The sequence below is a fragment of the Octodon degus genome, unplaced genomic scaffold (assembly GCF_000260255.1).
Source record: "Octodon degus isolate 3935 unplaced genomic scaffold, OctDeg1.0 scaffold00093, whole genome shotgun sequence".
In the NCBI taxonomy this organism is placed as follows: Eukaryota; Metazoa; Chordata; class Mammalia; order Rodentia; family Octodontidae; genus Octodon; species Octodon degus.
In genome coordinates this window covers 2563993-2586460 of record NW_004524669.1, presented here as the reverse complement: position 1 = coordinate 2586460, position 22468 = coordinate 2563993, and the positions used below count along the sequence as shown (strand labels likewise).

Here is a 22468-nt window from a genome sequence, read left to right as displayed (position 1 = left end):
TTTTGCATAACTGGGGATTGAACTCAGGCCCTTGCACTTGCCAGGGAAGCACTTATTCTACTGAGCCATCTCCATGGCCCCCCAAGGTCAAATATTAACTAAATCGCAAAGCCCATGATAGATCAAAACTATAGCCTGATGGGTGTGGTGGCCCACGCCTATAATCCCAGCTCTTGGAAGGCTGAGGCAGGAGGATCCTTGGGAGTTTGAGACTGGGCTACAAAGTGAACTCTCAAGGCCAACCTAAACTGAACAGTGAGACTCTGTCTCAAAAGACAAAAACAAAAAAAAAAACAAAAAAACCCCACCCTCATCCCCCACCACCCAAAAAACTACAGCCTGGTGTGATCAAACATACTTGTAATCCTGGGTGCTATACAAGCTGAGGTTAGATGACTGGGTGATTAAAAATTCAAGGCCAGTCTGAACATGTTTCAAACTAAAGAGGGCTGAGGTATAACTAAATGATAGTGCACTTGCCTAGTATGCATGAGGTCCTGGGTTCAAGCCTTATTACCAACAAAAAAATAAAAATGAGCAAAAACCTAAATAATAAAGTATAAATGATAAATATAAATACATTAACTGCTAGATCCCAAGACATAGCTACTACTTGAAATTAGTGACAATCCATTCATGTTGAATAAATAAGAATTACATATGAAATATAACTGTTATCAAATAATCAAAGCATGTGTCCAAAGTTCTATATACTTGTTTGGTCTTATAATCAAAGTGTAATTTTTGGTGGGATATGGTGGCACACACGGGAGGCTGAGGCAGGAGGATTAATGCAAGTTTAAGGCTGGCCTGGGCTACAAAGTGAGCTCAAGGCCAGTCTAAATTGCATAGTGAGACACTGTCTCAAAGAGACAAAAAAAGAGAGTAATTTTTCCAATGAAATATTTTGGCCTTACCCTCAGTCTGAGGCCCTGATGTGGCTGCTGTTTCATGCCAAGGGCTTTGACTTCCATGAGTTACAGGAGTGGCATCAGGATTTCCAGGAGGAATTTCTTGCCATACTTTGGCATTAGGATTTAAACCAGTCCCTTTGGATGTTACCTGCTAAATAATCAAAGGATCTATTTGTAAATTTTAAAAGTAGATACATTATATCAAAGTTACAAATATAAATAATGGGATTTCCCATTATTTAAATATTAAGAAAATTAAATAAATTAATTTTAATAAATAATGCTATATAGTAAAAAAAAAAAAAGCCTACGTAATTTTAATACTTGTTAAAAAGTAAAATAGTGCTTTACACCAACCTACTTGGAAAGTCTCATAAAATTTATTCAAACTATTCACATATCTTTGAAGGAGTACAATGCTCTTATTCTTACTCCTGGCTTTAGAGTGTATTATTTTTATTGCCATTATAGTTATGACTAAAACTTTGGATCTGAATGATTCTATCATTGGAAACAGTATCTCAAGTCAAGAGTAGTGATTTGTCCAGGTGTGGTGGAGGCATGCAGCAATCCCAGCTATTAGGGAGGCTGAGGCAGGAGGATCACAAATTAAAGGCCAGCCCAGACAACTTAGAGAATGTACACCCAAATACAAAATAAAAAATGGTAAAGAGAATATAGCTTAGTGGTAGAGTACACATGAGTTCAACTGAGTCTCTCTCTCTCTCTCTCTCTCTCTCTCTCTCACACACACACACAGATTTTGTACTTCATTTGTACAAAAGTATATACTTATTGCCCATAATATAATTACTTGAAATATTTCTATTTAAAGTGGCCTTTTCTTTGTATTACTTAACCACTAAAAGGTGAAAGCAGGAATTGTGCGGGGGAACTGGGTGTAGAAGGAAGAATATGAAAAGATGGAAACTAAGGAAGAGAGGAGATTGGGATATACACACACCCTTCTCTCACCTCATATGACCAAACAACAGAGCTTAATCCTTCTCAAGTACATTGATGATATTGTGAAGTTCATCCCTCTCTAGAAAGTTACTTTAACTGTCTTTTCAGCCACAGACCCTCTCCTCTGTATGGTAGGCACAAGAGAGTAAATCAAAAGGGCAGAGAATTAATTAACTCAATTTTGTAATCTACAAGATACTGAGAATTCAGCTCTCCTGAAAAATAACGGGTGAACAATGAACTATTTATTAGGAGGGTGTCATAAACTCCCTTTTCGAAGAGGTTCTTTTTTTTAGTTTCACAGCTGATTAATGTGACAGTTTTGATAATCAATACACTGTACATTGTTATCTTCTTAGTGGTTATCCATAGTACAAGAAGCAGACAGGATATTCTGTCCAAACACTGTTAATACACCTCTTTTTTTCTCTTTGAATTAAGTGAAAGTAGCTGTAAATTTATCCTATTTTGTATATATAAATACAAAATGATCATTCCTTTGTATCATTTTTTTTTTGTCTGTCAGAGGTCAATATTCTATTGGCATCTAAATAATATAGGTATTTGAATTCAACTAAACAATCTAACACTGTCTAGCAGTCTATAGTATTAGTGGGTCATCCTCAGAAGTTATTGACTTGAGCCTTTTACAGATCATCGTTTTAATATGGCTTTACTTTATTATATACCTCATTTTTATACTTTTCTGTGGATAGGTAGACCAAGATATAGCAAGTCCTATATACCAAGAAATGTAACTTTTGTATCTGATAAGGTCAGCCAAATACTCTCAGGATTTATCTTGTACTGAAGAGGTTCTTATAAGTAATGCTACTTTATAGGTTAAAAACAACAAAAAATTCAACCTTTAAGGTACCACCAATACTTAAGTATATTCAACCAAGGTAAAGCTGCAGAACCCCTAGACAAAGTTGCTAACTTAAATTTCAGCTTCTGACGGCTGAGTGTGGTAGTACATGTCTGTAATCCCAGCAGAAGGCTGAGGCAGGAGGTAGGCTGAGTTTGAGGCCAGCCTGAACTGCATTGAGAAAACCTATCTAAAAAAAAAAAAAAAAAAAAAAAACAAAAACGAAAAGACTGTGCTCAAGAGGCCTACTTCCATAATTATGCCCCATGAAATTCTCGCATACTCCTCTAATGAATAGATTTTTCAATGTGAGTTTGAGTGAGTTTTTTGTATTGTTTGTTTTAGTTGTACATTGTGTCAACATGGCTCTAAGGGATGAGAAGGCAGGTCTCAGCATGGGGGCCTAGCCCTGCAGGGGGCAGGGCCCAGGAATTGAAGGCTTCCAGCTGCCCTGCCCCACATCGGGGAAGAAGTCCCAGTCTTCGGAGGAGCTTGATCTTTGCAGTCGCACCACTGTGGAGGAGCTCTGATCTTCACTGTGGAGAAGTCCCAGTCTTCGCAGTCAGCGCAGAAGGAAGAGAGAGGCCTGATGGACGCCGCAGCTGCTGCTCCTCCTCCGCTCTTCATTGTTTTCGCCCACATGCACTGCTGTTGTTTGTCTTAGAGCCAGCGGAATATGGACTGAACCCTCCAGTAACTGTGAGCTAAATAAAACCTTTCCTTCCTTCATTTTGAGTGTAGGGTATTTGTCTCAGCAACGAATAAAAAAGTAACTAAGACACTGATTATATTCTATTGTTTGACATTTTAAAAAACTGCTTCCTCTTAATAACTGAAAAGTTCTGACAATCTGGGAAAAAAAGACCAGATGCAATGCCATCTCCCATGCTCAGGTTCATTCATAGCTCAGGGACAAGAGCTAAAACCTCCCAATGTTGGTGTTAGTAAGGATATATTTTATCACTTACACTATTTAGAATTTTCACGCCTAGGAAAAGTCCTAGATTACCTAGGCTGGAATTAAACGTGAGATCCTCCTGCCTCAGATTCCCTGAGTGCTGGGGTTACTAGCATGTACAACTATGCCAAACTTGTCACAAAGATTTTTCATTAACAAGAACACATACATATTTACATATACAATCTTTCTCCAATTCTTTTTTAAAATTTAATTTATTTGTGTGTGTGTGTGTGTGTGTGTGTGTGTGTGGCCAGCTCAGCCCATGGGAGGGGGGCGGAATGTGGTGCTGGGGAATTGAACCGCGGTCCCTTGTGCTTTGCTAAGCTTGTTCTAAGTAGGTGCTTTAGACCACTGAGCCATCTCACCAACCCTCTTTCTCCAATTCTAAGAATACAAGATATGTCTCTATCAAAGAAAACACAAGACTCTAGAAATATAGCTCTCAGGAAGGTATAAACTCCTAAATCTTTTTTTTTTTTTTTTTTTTTAATTTTAGGGAAGGGTCTACAGGGTGTTCAGGGTCTCATTACTAGATCGGACTTGTAGTGGTCCACCTGTTTATAGCTTCCTAAGAGCTGGGATTACAGGCCCCGGGATCCAAACCCTCAGCCCCTGTGCCTGCTTGTAGGTGCTTTAATCTGCTAAGCAATTTGGCTGGCCCTTAATCTTGATAAATAAAAAGAATTTAATAATAAATTCTGTAACTGAGAAAGATACAGGACAGAGCAATCTACCCAGATATGTTCCTAAGCCACAGGATTGCTACGTGGTATTTTAGGAAAGCAAAATACATTTTTCAGTTATTATTTAAACACAATGATTGCAGTTCTAGAAATCACACCTGAATTAAAATTCAAAACAACTTGAACTAAGAAAACATTTCAGTTCTTCTGAGCCTCAACTGTAAATTGAAGAATTCCTTACTGTAATAATTAAACTGTATCAGTGCTTGAGAAGCAGTTAAGGCTCAGAACAAACACTCCTTCCCTCTCATTACATCAATAATACTATGTATTTGTTTATTTACTTTTTTATTTATTCGGTGCCAGGGATCAAACTCGGGATCTTGGGCTTGCCAGGCAGGTGCTTATGACACTGAGCTCCCTCCCCCACAACAACACTGAATTTGATAAAGCCATCTGGGCCTTTTTTTGTTACTGCTGCTTTTTTCCCCTCGGTAGTACTGGGGATCAAACCCATGGCCCTCAGGCCTGCTAAGCAAGCACCTACTCCTGAGCTACATCCCGAGCCCTTTATATTTTGTGAGACAAAGTCTCACTGAAGGGTCCTCCTTTCCAAGATGACAGAAAAAAATAAGGAACAACAGTCATGCCTATTTGCTGCACAAACTGCACCTGGTGCGTACCCAAGGATAAGGCCATTAAGAAGTTTGTCATTCAGAACATAGTGGAGGCTGCTGCCCTCAGGGACATTTCCGAAGCAAGTGTCCTTGATGGTTATGTGCTTTCTGAGCTGTATGTGAAGCTGCATTACTGTGTGAGTTGTGCCATTCACAGCAAAGTGGTCAGAAATTCATCTCATGAAAGGATCGAACTCCCCCCACCCCTGATTTAGACCTACTGGTGCTGCCCCATGACCTCCACCAAAACCCATGTAAGGGGAGCTGGGTCTTAATGGACTGAAGAAAACTCTCTTGAGAAAGAAATAATAAATTGAATGTTAACTTAAAAAAAAAAAAGTCTCACCGATCTGCCCAGGTTAGCCCTGACTGTGCATACCTTCTGCCTCACTTACTCTTAGATGCAATTATGGTTGGGTGCTGCAGCATCCAACTTCCGTATCTTTTTATAAAGCATCTTAGTTTTGAATGGAAAGCAACTCTGTCTCATTTTCATTTTCACAAGTACACATCAAAATTAATGTGCTCCATCAAAATAACTGCAAAATGAATTTATGTATTTAGTATAGGGTCTACAGGGTCTCACTACACAGCTTGGACTTGTAGTGATCCTGTTTTCAGTCTCCCAAGCACTGGGATTGCAGGTGCGCATCACCACGCCCAGTCTCAGTCGCCAGCTCAGTGCACCATGGGGGCGGGGCCAGCACGGCTTGCCATGGATTGAGCTTAGGTCCCTACACTCTGCCTAAGCAGGCGTTTTATTCCATTTACCTATCTGGCTGGCAAACTGTAAAGTGAATTTTAAAATGAAATGTAAAAACTAACTTTGAAAGGGAGTCAAAATCATGTTACATGACTATAGAATTACAACAAAAAATTAAAAATATGACTAGAAAAATAAAAATCAAGAAAAAGGTAAACACAGACAAACACAATAGGAAAATTAAAAGTACCATTTTATACTTCTCAGATTATTAAAGTACCTAAAAATAATCCCCAGGCTACTGTAAATCTCCCTTTACTGGAGATTATACAGAATTGTGTAACTTACACTCTCATATGTTAGCAGCATTTATAAGAGTCAAGAAATGGGAATAGACCAAAGTCAGGTAAGTCAGAAATTGCAATATACTCACTAGATCACATATGGCTATTCAAAGTTCTATCACATTTTACAAAATGTGAAACCATATGCATATCATAAGGAAAAAATGCCACTCATTAAATGGTGACACATGAAACAGACTATATCCCAATTTTCAGAGAAGGTACATCATACATTTTAAGACCAATGAATACCAAATTTTAAAAATATTTTCACAGAATGGAGGTGGGAACCCATGTAGCAGGCAATTCTGGAGGCTGTGCACTGCTATTTTAAACAACACATATTAATACCTCTATAGCTCCTCCACAGATTACTCACTTTGAGACACAAGGATTCAGCTTCCTTGTAGATAACGTTCTGAGCTTGCACGAGGGTTTTGGATTGATTCTCATCACCCACAAAAATGGGGGGGGGGGAACACAGACTAAATACAATGTCAAGATTCAAACCCAGGCACCCTCAGCTTCACAAAATGTATTCATCATACAATGATTACAACCAACAATACAGATTAGCACTGCAAGAAGTAAAGAGTTATGGGCTACAAGGGAACATAATAAACTAAATTATCCAGACTAAAGAATTGTCCTCTTTAAAACCTTGTAATGCTGGGGCCGGGGAGATGGCTCAGTAGAATAAGCGCTTCCCTGGCAAGTGCAAGTGCAAGTGCAAGGGCCTGAGTTCAATCCCCGGTTCCACAAAAAAAAAAAAAAACTTGTAATGCTGATTTAGGGGCCAGGAATATAGCTTAGCAGCACAGCACCTGCCTGGCAAGCACAATGTCCTGAGTTTGATACCCAGTCCCAAAAAAAAAAAAAAAAGTTGTTTTAGGGCTGGGTGTGGTGGCACACACCTGTAATCCCAGTACTTGGGAGGCTGAGGCAGCAGGATCACTGTGAGGTTGAGGCCAGCCTGATGTGCATAGGGAAACCTAGTCTCAAAAAAAAAATAAAATGTTGCTTTAAGTTGGAGTAAAAAATTTATAAAACCTGGGATGGGGATAACAGTTGAATGGTAAGTAGGGTACTTGTCTCTGTGCTTAAGGCCCTGTTCTAGCCCTAGTACCACCTGCCAAAATACACACACACACACACACACACAAACAAAATTTCAAAAAAAGATACACAGTATCTACTGGACTTCTCAAACTGGAGTACAACTGTCAGTGCCTAATACATTAAAAGATTATTTTTTTTGCAGAACTGGGAATTGAACCCAGACCCTTGCGCTTGCCAGGCAAATGCTTACTCTACTGAGCCATATCCCCGGTCCCCATTAAAAGTTTAGGTTTTTGTTTGTTTGTTTGCTTTTTCTCCCAAATACATGTGTCTTACTACACAGCTTAGACTCATAGGGATCCTCCTGTTTTCATCCCCCCCAGTGCTGGGACTACATGTGTGTGCCACCACACCTGGACTTAAAAGTTTAGGTTTGTATGCCAATATTCACTTAAGTTTATATAACTACTGACAATTTTCTTGGATTACCATCATCTTTTAATTTTTTTTTTAAACTTGCTATGCATTTCAAGCTATCCTTGATATCACAGTAAGCCCCATGTCTCAGCCTCCCACACCCTACACACATCATTTTTTCTTGTATCTCAAACTGCCAGTAATCTTGTTCATTTTGCCCTAAGGAAAACACTTACAATTTTTTAGTAAGTTCTCTTAAACTTTACTTTCTCTAAAAATACTTTTATTAGTCAGGTGTGGAAGAGACTTGTAATCCCAGCACTTGGAAGCATTTCAAGCTTTAAATTCTAATAAATCGATACCACATCTACCCATAATGTTTCATGCACAATATTAACCTCTTTCTTGTTTTCCATTTCTTTATTTCTAGTTGTTCTTAACAACTTTTTTTGTTATTGTTTTTAGACAGGAGGTCTGCCATGAACTGGAGGCCAGCCTTGGCTACATAGTGAGTTCAAAACCAGTATGAAATGAACTATATAGTGATATTTAAAAATTCAAAAAATAAACAAACATATTTATCTTTATTTTTACTCTATATCCAAACCAAGCATATTAAAGACAATTCTGCTTCTTTCTGGTTTATATTTATTGTTAACAAGAAAGCAGTTATCAGTCTAGCTACCATTCTTATTCTTTATTTTCCCTGCTGCTCAATTTTTGCCAATGATATTCTGCCACTTTGCAATCTTTGTCTACATGTGGAACTCTTGGGTTTGGGGTGCAATTCAGTGGCAGAACACTTGTCCAGTGTGCATGAAGCCTTGGGTTCAATTCCCATTACCAAAAAGTGTGAAATTCTTTTTGCTTATTGTACATGGGACTGCTTGGCAAGCTCAATGTCCTAAGTTCGATCTCCAGCACCAGGAAGAAAAAAAAAAAAAAATCTGGAGTTTTTGTACATGGGATTCACTAAGCCCCCATACTATCTTGAAATTTGATGTCTTTCAATTCAACAAAAACTCTGCCATTACCTCTATAAACATTGTCTTTCTACCACCTGCTCTATTATCTTCCTCTGAAATTCTACTAAGTCGATGTCACATCTACCCATAATGTTCCATGTACAATAATAACCTGTTTCTTGTTTTCCATTTCTTTATTTCTAGTTGTTCTTAACAACATTTTTTGTTATTGTTTTTAGACAGTTGTCACTCTGTACTTCAGGTTGGTCTTAAACTCCCGGCAATCTTCCTCTGCCTCAGCTTCCCACGGGGCTGGGATTATAGGTATGTGCCACCACACCTGACAACTCTGAGCAACTTGTTAATGTATTCTTCCAGCTCATCAGTTCTTGCAAGTTGCAAAAGTTTTTCTTTTCTTTTTCTAATATTATCAGAGATTACACTTAAAGCCTTCACAGAGAGGTACACTCCCAGCCATTTTAAAAGCAGGATCTCACTAAGTCCTTAAATCGAGCAGGCTTAGTTTAAACATACAACCCTAACTCAGCCTTCCAGGGTGTTGAGATTATAGGGATACATCACCATGCCAGTCATTAAGCTCCTTTTTTGTTTTTATCTTAAAGTTGACTTTTTTTTTTAAAGAAGGGGAGTTCAATTTTCAAGCTTATCTGACCATTTTCTTGTTTCCTGATCATTTCTTCAGTGTTTTTTAAGTATATTAAGCATTCTAACTTTATAATTCTAAAACTTGAAAACTGATTTTCTGATTTGTTGTTTTAGCTAAATCATACTCATGATGACTAGTATGCTTTCTGATTTCATATTGGGAGGGAGCCCATTTTCCTTAGAAATTGAGGATTTGGCCCACTGGGTTTATTTTTAATTTTTAAAAATATTTTATTTATTTATTTGGTACAGGGTCTCAATACACTGGGATTCATAGTGATCATTTTGTTTCAGCTTCCCCAGCACTGGGATTACAGTTGTGCACCACCACACCCAGTTTCAGTGGCCAGCATGGCATGGCAGGGTTCTGGGACAGGGGATCAAACCAAGGTCCCTGCGCTTGCAAGGCAGGTGCTTTGACCGCTGAATTATCTCCCCAGCCCTATTTTGTTCGGTTTTTTTGTTTGTTTGTTTGTTTGTTTTTGAGACAGGGTCATACAGTTCAGGCTGTGCTTAAACTTGCTGTAATCCTCCTGCCTCAGCCTGAGTACAAGACAGTACTGGGATTATAGGTTGTGTGCCAACATGCCTGGCTGTGGGATTATGTTTAACTTGGCTCTTTAGAAGAGAATTTGTTTTTGTTTTGCTAGATGACTGCCCAGGAAGGATACCAAGTAAGAATCACTCTAAATTTTCAACTTGGGCTTTTGGAAACAACAGGTGGTATCAATTTTAGTCCTACTATGGCATCAAAGAAGATTTCTGTTTACAATTATCAAAAAAAGACTTCTCTACTAGCAATCTAGAAACTAGGCTAAAGCTGACAAGTTTTTGTTCCTCTGGGAAAGCTCTTCCCCTTTTATTCTGTGTCCTGCCTCTGAGCATCTGAGCACTGAATTAAAACTGTAGCTTCAGGCCACTAAGGACCAACGGATACAAAAGATAGCCTCAGCTTCCTTACCTTTTTTTTCTTTTTTTCCCCCGGAACCGGGGATTGAACTCAGGCCCTTATGCTTGCCAGGGAAGCGCTTATTCCACTGAGCCATCTTCCCAGCCCCTTCCTTACCTTCTTATCTCTATGGATAAGTATTTTTCTGATTTTGTCTGAAAATTTCAGTGCTTCCTTTCTAACCTATAGCTTTGCTTTTAAAATTAAAAAATTACTTTAACCAATATTTTCCATTAAAAAGAAAATTCTGGTGTTTTCCTGGATGTCTTAGTTCATTTTGTGCCACTATAACAAAATACCTAGCTCAGGTCGGGGAGATGGCTCAGTAGAATAAGCGCTTCCCTGGCAAGTGCAAGGGTCTGAGTTCAATCCCCAGTTCCGCAAAAAAAAAAAACAAAACCCAAATCCTGGCTGGTGGGCACTTACAAGAAGTTTATTTAACTCATGATTCTGATGGCCAGAGGGTCCTAAAAGCACAGTGCCACTATCTAGCAAGAGCTGTGTCATGTAACACAGCAGAAAAGCAAAAAGAATCATTGCTCTGCAGAAGGGACCAAGCTTATGGGGTGGACTTGCTGCAACCTGTTCGTGAGAACTTACCAATTCTTTTTTTTTTTTTTTTTTTTTCAGAATCAGGGATTGCCAGGGAAGCGCTTACTCCACTGAGTCATGTCCCTGGCCCAGAACTTACCAATTCAAAGGAGACTTGACTTCAAAACAACAGAATTTACTCCTGGCAGTGAAGTCCCAATGAGCTAATTAGTTACTATCCATCAGGCCCCACCTCTTTACAATATCTACCACCTCAACATCACCATACTGGAGACCAATGCTTACAGTACACAAAGCTTTAAGGGACAAACCTTAGCATTAAAATAACTGATTCGTATTTCCAGGAAAAGTAGCAATTGAGACAGCACGGTAGTGCATGCCTAAAATCTCAGCATTTGGGAGGCCGAGGCTGGAGGTATGTCCTGGCTACTGGGCTTTGTAGCAAGAGCCAGGCCAGCCAGAGCTATATACCAAACCCCTGTCTCAAAAAACAAAATGATACAACTCAATCATTATTTCCTCCCTCCTCCCTCCCTTCCTAGTACTAGGGATTGAATCCAGGGACTTTGTACTGAGCTTTATCTCCAGTTTTTTTTTTTTTTTTTTTTTTTTTTGTTTTTTTTTTTGAGATAGGGTCTCATCAAGTAGAGCTCCTAACTCAACATCACAGACTGCTGGGGCCCATATTCTATTCTAAAACCAACTGAAGAATAATTTCAACAAATGAGGAGCAACTATGTCATAGCAAAAACATATTAAGTTGCTCTACAATTACATAACTACATAATCATTCTTAAAAGCATACTTCATCTTTAAAGTATGTATACTTTATACTTTCTATACACCTTGAATACTTTATTTCATTTGTTTTGGTCACTTCTTTCTCCTCCACCACTCAAAGAAAAAAATTTTTTTTTTTTATTTTTCAACAAATAATACACTGCATATATTCTTCTTAGTGGTTAATTGCTGTAAAAAAAATTTTTTTTAAACAATAAGATTGAACCCAGAATGTTTTCACTGTGCTAAATACCCAGTCCTTTTAAAATTATTTTGAGACAGGGTTCTGGTAAGTTGCTAGTGTTACTCAGGCTGGACTCCAACTTGTGATCCTCCTGCTCTAACCTCCCAGAGTCCTGGGGTTACATATATGTATCTCTGCCCTCCCAACAATAGTTTTAAGTATGTGTTCACTGTATTTACATCATCACAATCTTAAGAAAGGCAGAACTTAGGTTTTCACAGTTCAGCTAGTACCATACTTTTTTTTTTTGGTGGCCTCAGGTTGCCTTCAGCACAGGTCTGGTTGGGCTTGAGTATCTGGGTATCGAACCACAGCACCCTGAGGCTGACTGCTTTGTTTAAGCAGGCACTTAAACAACTGAGCTAATGGGCAGGCCCCTCAGCTAGTACCATAAAGCACACTCTTGAACAGCTATTTTAACAAAAAAGCATGTATGTAGAAAAGAATGTGTATTTGTGACTATATTTACCATTCTGTTAGCTATAATTTCTTCCTTTTATTTTTTATATTTTTAGGGAAGGGTCTACAGAGTATTCAGGGTTTCACTACTAGATCAGACTCATAGTGATCCAAGAGCTGGAATTACAGGCTTGTGCCACCAGTCAGTCTCAATCACCTCTCAGTGAGTCCCAGGGGCGAGGCTGGCGTGGCAGGCTCAGGATCGAACCCCTCTTCCTTTTATTTTGAGACAAGGTTTCACTATAGAGTTCATCCTGGCCTTGAACTCGCTTTGTAGCACAGGCTGGTCTCAAACTTTCAATGATTCTCCTGCCTCAGCCTACTGAGTGCTGGGACTGCAAGGATTACAGATATGCACCACCATGTCTGGCTTTAAAATTAAAATCTTTTGTGACTATTTTCCCCAAATTCATTTCATAGTGCCCCAAACTGCAGGTATTCATAGGCAAATGCAGCCATAATCCAAGGGGCACCAGGCTACTGCTCAAACTGGCAACAACTCTTGATGCCATTCATGTGGTGCTGCTAGTTTTTCAGGTACAAAAAAATGCAACCTTCGTGGGTTCATAAAAGCTTCCACCCAGAGGCTAAGGCAGGAGGATTGCAATGAGTTTGAGGCCAGCCTGGGCTACAAAGTGAGTTTAAGGCCACCCTGAACTTCACAGTTAGGCTCTGTCCCAAAAAGACCAAAACCAAAACACACACACGCATACATGCATGCGCAGCCAAAAAACCAAATCAAACCACAGACAAAAAATTTCACTGCTTAGGCAGGCACAGGGACACCAATCTCAGGTGTGCAGTGCTGCCCCCCCCCCCAGGGTACACAGAAATGAAGACTGAGACTGGGCTGGTGGCACGCCCCTGTAATCCCAGCACTTGGGAGGCTGAAAACAGCAGGATCACTATGAATCCAAGCTTTAAGTACATTTTTTTTAAAAATTTATCTTATCCGGGGAGATGGCTCAGTGGAATAAGCGCTTCCCTGGCAAGCGCAGGGGCCTGAGTTCAATCCCCCCCATTCTGGGGGAAAAAAAAAAAAATCTTAAAAACAAAAATTTCAAATGAAGGTACCAGAAAAAGAGTTCTGAAAAGACCAATGCATGAGGCTCTAAGGGTAAAGACCAAGATGTACTGGAAACCCAGAGGCTAGAGATGCCAGAAACACGGAATTTCAGGGAAGGGAATGTAAATCAGGGTCTAGATATGAAGTTCAAGCTGGCCTTGAACTCAGTAGTAGAAGTTGGACTTAAACTTACAGTGACCCTCTTGCTTCAGCCTCACAAGTACCAGGAGTACAAGCATGGGCCACCATGCCTGACCTACTACACCTGACCTGAAACATGGAATTTCTGCTGGGAAAGCTGCAGACAAGTGAGCAGAGTCAGCCAGCCAAGCAGGCCCTATGTAGGCTGCAACCAGCAAGGTCATAGAAGCAGGGCTGCCCAAGATCTCTAGAGTTAACATCTAACCACAGTCTCCCCTGGGTACTGGACATGCAGCTACAGGATTTAATATTTATCCACTAGATTTCAATCCTGCTTTAGTCTATCATCCTGTTCCTCTCTTTTGCATGAGAATGTTTACCCTGTGCATTGTATGGTGGAAATACTTAATGTTTCTTTTATTTTTTTACAGGAGCTCATAGCTAATAATTTGCCATGAATCTCAAGAGACACTGAACTTTTTAGCAATGCTAGAACCATTAAGACTTCGGCAACTCTTGAGAGGAACTAAATGCATTTTGTAGGGGCTGGTCAGATAGCTCAGCGGATTAAAGTACGGGCTTAGGCTGGTGCAGGGACTGGGTTTGATCGCTGGCACCATAAACTGTGCTGGCCCCACCCCCAGGGTGTGCTGAGAGAGTGATTGAGACTGGGCGTGGTGGTGCACATGTGTAATCCCAGCGCCTGGGAGGCTGAAAAACCGGAAGGATCACAATGAGTCTCATCTGTGTAGTGAGAACCTGTACTAAATAACTTTTTTTTTTTAAAAAGGCATTTTGCATATTAAGATGCACATGAGCCTTTTCGGAGTAGAATGTCATGACTTAGCTCTAGAATGTCTCACAAACCTTATATGTTTGAAAAGTGACTGGATTGTGGGGGTGCTATACTCACCAGTTGTTATGGTTTGTGTCTAGATCTCCCCACAAGCCTGATGCAGTCATGGGGTCCGCTTGAGAGGTTTTTATTTGATTCATGAGTGTGAGTACTACCCCCACCCTGGGTTAGGTAGCTTGTGTACAATAACGAATGGAAAGAGGCTTACTCTTCCTACCTGGTGCTCCCTCTTGATTTGGTCTTGTTGCTTTTGTTGTTTTCTACTGCCATGAACTACTGCTGTCTGCCATGCCACCCTGCCTTGGAATCAGCTCAGTATAGACTAAAACCTTCACAAACTGAGTTAAAAAAAGCTTTCCTTCCTTAATTTTTGGGTGTCCGATATTTCATTCCAGCAATGAAAGAAAAGGAACCAAGACACCACTGAGCAGCTCAGAGGTGAATGTGCTGTTAAGAGGTTAGGCTTGGGTGGGGTGGGGCTGTAAGGGTGTTCTCATCAGCTCCTCCTTTGTGCTTCCTGACTGCCATGCTGTGAACTGCTTTCTTTCCCCAGCCCTTCAAGCATGCCCTTTCTACCTTTGAGTCAGCCACTAAAAAGCACTACTAATTCCTACTAAGAATTCTAACTGACGAGATCTACATTTAGACCTAAAACTAAGATTCTAATTCAGCATGGCCAATATATTTAAAAGTACACTCTGATTTATTATTTTTTGTGGGACTGGGGATTGAGTCTCTTGCTATGCAGTTCAGGATGGCCTTGAGCTCATTTTGTAGCCCAGGGTGGTCTCAAACTCAACAGTGATTCTCTTACCTCAGCCTCCCGCGTACTGGGATTACAGGTGCGTACAACCATGCCCAGCACTGGAATTTTTTTTTTTTTTTTTGGTACTGGAGATAGAACTCGGGACCTTGTGCTCGCCAGGCAGGTGCTTATGCCTGCCAAGCTATCTGCCTGGTGGAAAATCTTTTTAAAATTCAGTCATTAGCACAAAAGCTGCTGGGCTCCACCTGCAAATAAAACCTTAAAATCTGGTAATATAAAACCTATATTTTATCTTGGCTAATGTATACTTGTTTAAATGCTACCTTGAGTACATATCCTGCAAAAAGTTCTATTTAAGTTGGCATACAGATAAATTATATCCATGTAATCAGCCCATGGTTTTTATTCACACAGTTAAACAGGTTCATTTAAATACTTTGAAAAATAAAAAGTGAGGATGTCTTTAAAACCACCAATATACATTTTACTTAGGTTGATAGCCAGTCAGGACATTTACCTTTATTGAAAAGTTAATGCCTGGCATAACACCTCTCTGAGGCATGAATAATCTAAGTTCAAGTCCAGTATGCAGAATTTAGCAATTTAGAAAGACCCTGTCTCAAAATAAACAATAAAATAAAGGCTAAAAATGTAGCTCATTGGGAACATGCTGGGTTCGATCCCTATCATTACAACAAAAAGTAAGATACAATGTCCACTGTTTTCTATGTTTCAAGAACAGCTTTGGGGACTAGGGAGATAGCTCAGTAGAATAAGCATTTGCCTGGCAAATGCAAGGGCCTGAGTTCAATTCCCAATTCCACAAATAAATAAAGAAATAACAGCTTTTAGGATTCTCTTTGGAAAAAAAAAGTCTAATATCTTATTTTCATAGTAATATGAAATTGATTATTAAGCCAGGTAGATTAAAAATACATGAGTATAATAAAACAGCCAAATAATCAGTTCTAAATGGCAAATGGTCTTGGTTTCTTGAGGTTTACACATACAATATATTCTGAATTATTATTACTGTGTTTTCAAACAGGGCCTAGTTATGCAGTTTAGGCTGACCGTGAGCTCACAGCAATCTTCCTGCCTCTGAGTACTGAGATTACAGAAGTGTGCCACCATGCCCAGCTTCCCAAATTGTTAATGTTTAAAAAAAGATTGCTACCGGGGCCGGGGAGATGGCTTAGTGGAATAAACGCTTCCCTAGCAAGCGCAAGGCCCTAAGTTCAATCCCCGGTTCCCCCCCACCAAAAAAAAAAATAAAATTAAAAAAAAAAGATTGCTACCGGTAACAAAGAATTGTTAAGTAGGGAAAAAATTTCCCCTAAAGCCACCTCCTTGGACCTGAGAGGATACCAGTTAAAAGCCCTTCAAGGCTGAAGAAGAAAAAGAAAAAAAAAAACTAGTTCAACAAAGTTGCTTCTGTTTTCTTTATGAATATAGATAACCTCTCTAGTTTTCCAGTACCCCCACTCCAATAAATATTACTCAAAAAACTTATGTGTAATCAAATTGGCTACAAATAAATGGTTATACAGTTCCAAAATTTAATACATTTATATTAAATCTAAGGCTCATTATCTAAAGTTTTCTTAAGGTGCTGATCTACTCTTGGTAAAAATTTTTTAAAATTTGGGCTAAAGGGGGCCGGGGAGATGGCTCAGTAGAATAAGCTCTTGCCTGGCAAGTGCAAGGCCCTGAGTTCAATCCCCAGTTCTGTAAACAAAAAAAAAAAAAAAAAAAATTTGGGTTAAAGGAGCCAGGTAGATGGCTCAGTAGAATAAGTGTATGCCTGGAAAGCGCAAGGATCTGAGTTCAATGCCCGGTTCCGAAGACAAATTTTTTTTTTTAAATAAAAAAAATAGGGCTAAAAAAATGAGAGTTTTATGTTTTATCAACATAGTTTTGGCTGGGCATGGTGATATACATTTTTGTAGCCTGGGCTACAAAGTGAGCTCAAGGCCAGCCAGAACTGCATAGTGAGACCCTGTCTCAAAAAAAAATAAATAAAAGGTAATTTCTATTAGACTTTTGATTGCTTAGAAAGGTTTTTAAAATTCTAAGGTTTATTTACACATGTATATTGTAAAATCTTAACTGATTTATAATTGGTAAAATGATTTCACATTACATTTGACACTATACATCTGAAAATGGAGGTGTGTATACAGAAGATTAGCTGACTGAATAGGCTGTGTGTATGAGCTTTGTTTGTATGTACTGAAGTTTGTAAAACTAAAGGAACATAAATTTACTATATACAAAGTAACCAGTAACCTGCTGTATCTCTTTTATACAACAGATATTTTGTCTAGACATTAAACATTTAAGATCAGTAAAACTTTTTGGTATTTCTGCCAATTATATGAAGTGAGAAGAGACCATGCAAAATAGACAGTCCTGCCATTTAAAATCTGGCCTACATCTACTGACTTTAGTTAAATTAGATTTTTAACTGTATAAATAAGAAGTGCTTATTGGATAATGTCTATTGAGGCTCACTAAAACTATTTCCTAAACTTGTAAGCAGTCTACAGTTAAACTGATTCTTGCCTGTGCTGTTACCCTACGTAACTCAAATGAAAAAGATAAATTAATATAAACGACTTCAATATAGGTTTTATATTGTAGACTTTCTAGTGTGTCAAAAATGCATTTATCTTCTCCAAGCATACAAAACTTCTAAATCACAAAGTTTAGGTAAACACCTTAACATACTGGTGTCTCCCATTTACTAAAACTATTTCCTCAGATTTATATTTATGTCTGTAACTACCTCATGATCATTATCTTTGGTAAAGATAATGAATCTAATAGTCCAGACACAATGCTGTCAGTCATAAACATTATCCTAAAATACTATACATAAAAAGTAACTTTTGCTAGTTGCTAAAAGCTTTCAATGTCTTGTCCATTGCTACTAAGTCTTTTGATTTTTCTTTAAAATATTTACAGCCAAATTTATAAAAAGAATTTAAATTAATCCTGGATACTGCTTTTGGACACAAGATTTTTTTTTTTTTTTTTTTTTTTTTGCGGAACCGGGGATTGAACTCAGACCCTCGCCCTTGGCAGGCAAGTGCTTATTCCACTGAGCCATCTCCCGGGTCCCAAGGAGATTTACTGTATTTCTTGGTTAAAGTGTATTAACTGAGTGTTTTTGCTCTTAGTGGTTTTGTTTTACAATTTCCTTGTAAAACCACATAACAATTATCTGTTGACCTATACAAATCTGAGTAGTACTTTGAGATGACAGCTATCAACTACGGGGCAGATATAAATAGCAGCAACTCCGAATATTAATACTAACCTCTATTAAACAAAAGGAGGAGCAGGAGAGATGGCTCTGACGCATGGGTGCCTGCCTGCCTGGCAAGCACAAGGTCCTGAATTTGATCCCCCACACCACATGCTGTGCTGACCTGGAACCTGGATGCGCCCAGCCCCAGAACTGGGCAGGGCATGGTGGTGCATGCCTGTTATCTCAGCACTTGGGAGGCTGAGACAGGAGAAGGGTTTAGGACCAGACCGCGGGCTACAAAAAATGAGCACAAGGCCATAGCAACACCCTGTCTCAAAAAACAAATAAATAAAAAGTGTTAAAAGGAATGCTGTCTTCTGGTCTCATTTTTTTTTTTTTTAAATATATTTAGTACAGGGTTTACAGGGTCTCACTGCATAGATCAGGCCTTGTAGTGATTCTCTTGTTTTCATCCTCCCAAGTGCTGGGATTACAGGCTTGTGAACTACCACGCCCAGTCTTAATCACGGTCTCAGTGCACACTGAGGGCCAGCATGGCATGCTGGGAATCGAAGCCCAGTCCACTGTGTCTGCCTAAGCAGGCACTTTAATCCGCTGAGCTACCTGGCCAGTCCTTGGTCTCATTTTATACTTCGAAGTGCCACAAATAAAACAGTTACAATAGTTGGGAGTAAAACTGACTGCTCCTACTTCAAGCCTGGTGTAACAGGCCTCCTGGGTATTCAATAAGCAAGTCTTGAAGACCAAAGCCAAAAGAAATAAAAGAACTACAAGGACAGCCAATATTTTGCTTCTTGCCTTCCAAATTCAACTAGGACTCACTTAGAACAAGGACTCCTCTGCCCTGAGTAGAGAAATTGTAAGGACTCCAGAGACTAGGAGTTAGCTAGCCAGTGGGACAGGTATGGTAGTCTCACAGGTGATGCAGCAGATATAGGGGAATACCACAGGAGCCAAAGCTCTTCACACGGCCCCCAAAGTAACCCTGAGGAACTTTGTCTGATCTCAGGGAAGGGGAATTAACTTTGACTGACATGCTCTTACTTCAGTTTAAACACCCAGTAAAATAAAGTATAACCAAAGAGTAATTTATAATAACATGAAAACAATGTTAAACTGGGTCTAAAAAGGGCCCCACACACTGTACCAGCTGTAACTGGTAGCTTCCAAGCATACCACCTACAATCAAGAGAGGTCCAGATTCCCTGTCCCATTAGCTCTTCCAATATGTCTTTCTTAGAATATTGTCACTGTGTTATCCCGATGTACATTCAAGTACCTCTCTGGTAAAGATTTGCTGTCAAACCTGCCTATAAGATAAAAATGCCAATACTGGATAAATATTCTAGCTACTAAACATTTTTTGTGGTAGCTTTTATGTTGTTTACTTCAAGCTTTATGTTTATGTTAAAAACAATCATTATAAAGTAATAGCCCCATTTCAAATTCTGAGCCCTTTAGTAAGAGTTTTAATGGCTCAATGGTCACATAAAAACATTACTTAGTTTGTTCCTTGACCATTATCATAATTAAAATTAGACATTGGATTTCTTACTAGAAAAACAGGGAGTCTTAAATTCTAGTTGCTATGTTTGAGTAAACACCAAGACAAATAAAGGTTAATTATTAAAGATTTGTATCAAATACTACCTAATTTTATCTGATTTCTATCATTTTGTGGACCACTATTCTACTTTTTTTTTTTTCAAAATTTTATTGATAAACAGATAGCAATGTGACAGTTTCAAATCAAATCGAAGTACAGATTCAACAAATAACACACTGTATATATTCTTCTTAGTGGTTAATTGCTGTACAAGATGTGGACTTGAGATCCTATTTACAAACACCATTAGAACAAATCATTCTATTTATTAAGAGAGTGCAACTATATATCTATCCTAACCACTATTCTACTTTTTAATTTTTGTCCGTTCCTTGTTTAATGAGCTCGTGAATTTTTTATTTCCATATTTTTCCACCTCCAAGTCAGGTTGATGCTCACCTGAGCAAATGTTAAAGCAGAATACTATGCATACTATACATTGCTGACAAAGTGTCTTCTGTATTAGAAGACTTAATACGCTGTCAGAATCTGTCTTAAGCTTCAATGACTCATTCATATCCTGGTTTTCCAGAGCAACTAGACCAGTGATGGCAAACCTATGACACATATGCTGCAGTGGGCTGTTTGTTATCACTGAAAGCTCTAAAAGGTTTGCCATCACTGACCTAAATTATCAAAGATGGTTCTTCATACAATAAATCCGGATCTTCCTATAGCATCCTTAGATCAGTGAGATTTTTTTTTAAAAAATTAACTAATTTATTTATTTATTTGGTATAGTGTCTTACTATGCAGTTTGGACTTGTAGTGATCCATATGCCACCACACCCTGTTCCAATAGCCAGCACAGCAGCTCGACATGTGGTACCAGGGACTGAACCTAGGTCCTTGCGCTTGCCAGGCAGGCACTTAGACTGATGAGCTATCTCTTAGGATCAGTTAGCAGACTTTTTGATATCTTGGCTAGGTGGGGTCAGTTCTCCCATCAGCCTAAAACAGCCATGAGAAGACAGACCTGTGGCCCACAGCATCTCTTAAAAATAAAAGGCCAAACTCTCTGGGAGAGAAATGATGTAGGACAGAAGAAATAAAGGTACACAAAAAGGAAAATCATAATTTTTAAATTGTTAAGAACAAAATGTTGGGGCCAGGGAGATGGCTCAGTAGAATAAGTGCTTGCCTGGCAAGTGCAAGGGCCTGAGTTCAATTCCTGGTTCCACCAAACAAACAAACAAAAAAAATGTAGCTTTAGGTTACAAAGTTTCTTGATGTTACAATGCCTTTTTCCCTCCCAAGGAAACTCACTGCAAAAAATATTCCTAAAGGGCTTAAAGATACAAAAAGCCTGTATTATTTGTCTCACGTTTTTCACCTATAAAAAGAGCTTCTATGTTCTTTCCCTGACTTCCATTTTCAAGGGTGGAAGATATGCTACTAGAGACAAGGAGGGGTGGGAAGGGGAAGTAGAAAAGATCAAGACACAATATGAACACGTATCAACTGGCCACCACTCATGTATTTATGTACAAATATATACTAATAAAAAGGGCAAAAGGCAGGGACCTGTACTCTATTCTCTCTGAATATGACACAGCCAACACATCCTGCAAATTCCTTTCCTGTGACAAGAATCCGCAAATCTACACCCTACCCTGAAGAACACATTTACTCTTTGAGGTATCGTCATTGACCCTGCTAGGTTCAAATAACCCTTATTTTTATCACAGATGAGTGTGCACAGAAAACACAGTAAAAATAATGCTTGCTACTATCTGCAATTTCATGCAGTAGGGCTTTTGGGATGTGTTCCCAATGGATACAAGGTAACTACCTACCTATTACTCCATGAAAAACATCAGGTAGAATACTAGCAGTTTATCATTTATGTTACGAAACACATAAAATCACTGCAAAACTATATAGGCACACAAAAACACAGAACAGACCTACTAATAATAGGACAACAAATTATTTATTTCCCAAACAGTGAAAATGTTTAACAGACAGGCAAAAATAGTTAACTGATTTAAAAAAAAAAATCATTTTTTGGGGGGAAGGGAAATAAAAAGAATTAAAGATGTTAAGTACATGCACTATTCTCTAATGATATAAACATTAATTACTGCAAATATACACTAATAAAAAATCCTTTTGCTATGACTGAATGGTATAGTTTTAAAACCATTTTGAAAGCCTGGTGTGGTGGCACACACCTGTAATCCCAGAACTTGGGAGGCTGAGACAGTAGGATCACTGTGAGTTGGAGACCAGCCAGGGCTACAAAGTCAGCTCAAGTCCAGGTGAACCACATAGCATGTCTGTCTCAAAAAGACCAAACCAAACAACAAAAGAAAAATACATTTTGACAAGTGTAAAGATAATCAGTTCACTCATAATTCAGAAACCTTTTCTTGACAACATTTATAAAAATTTCTCTGCACTCGGGAGGCTGAGGTAGGAGAATTGTTCAGAGTTTGAGACCAGCTTGGGATACAAAGTGAGCTCAATCACAAAATGAGCTCAAGGCCAATCTGAACTGCACAGCAAGACCCTGTCTCAAAAAGACAATTAAATGAATAAAATAAAATTTC

General features: G+C 38.9%; 1 protein-coding gene across 1 annotated transcript in view; it reads right to left on the bottom strand.

Annotated features, from left to right (window-relative positions):
• The window catches only part of Larp4 (La ribonucleoprotein domain family member 4), a 71045-nt gene that overhangs the window by 40646 nt on the left and 7931 nt on the right, over window positions 1–22468 (bottom strand). Inside the window, exon 2 of the mRNA XM_012516166.2 lies at window positions 918–1065. Within this exon, the coding sequence (XP_012371620.2) occupies window positions 918–1065 (148 nt within the window). The remainder of the gene's footprint in view (window positions 1–917; window positions 1066–22468) is intronic.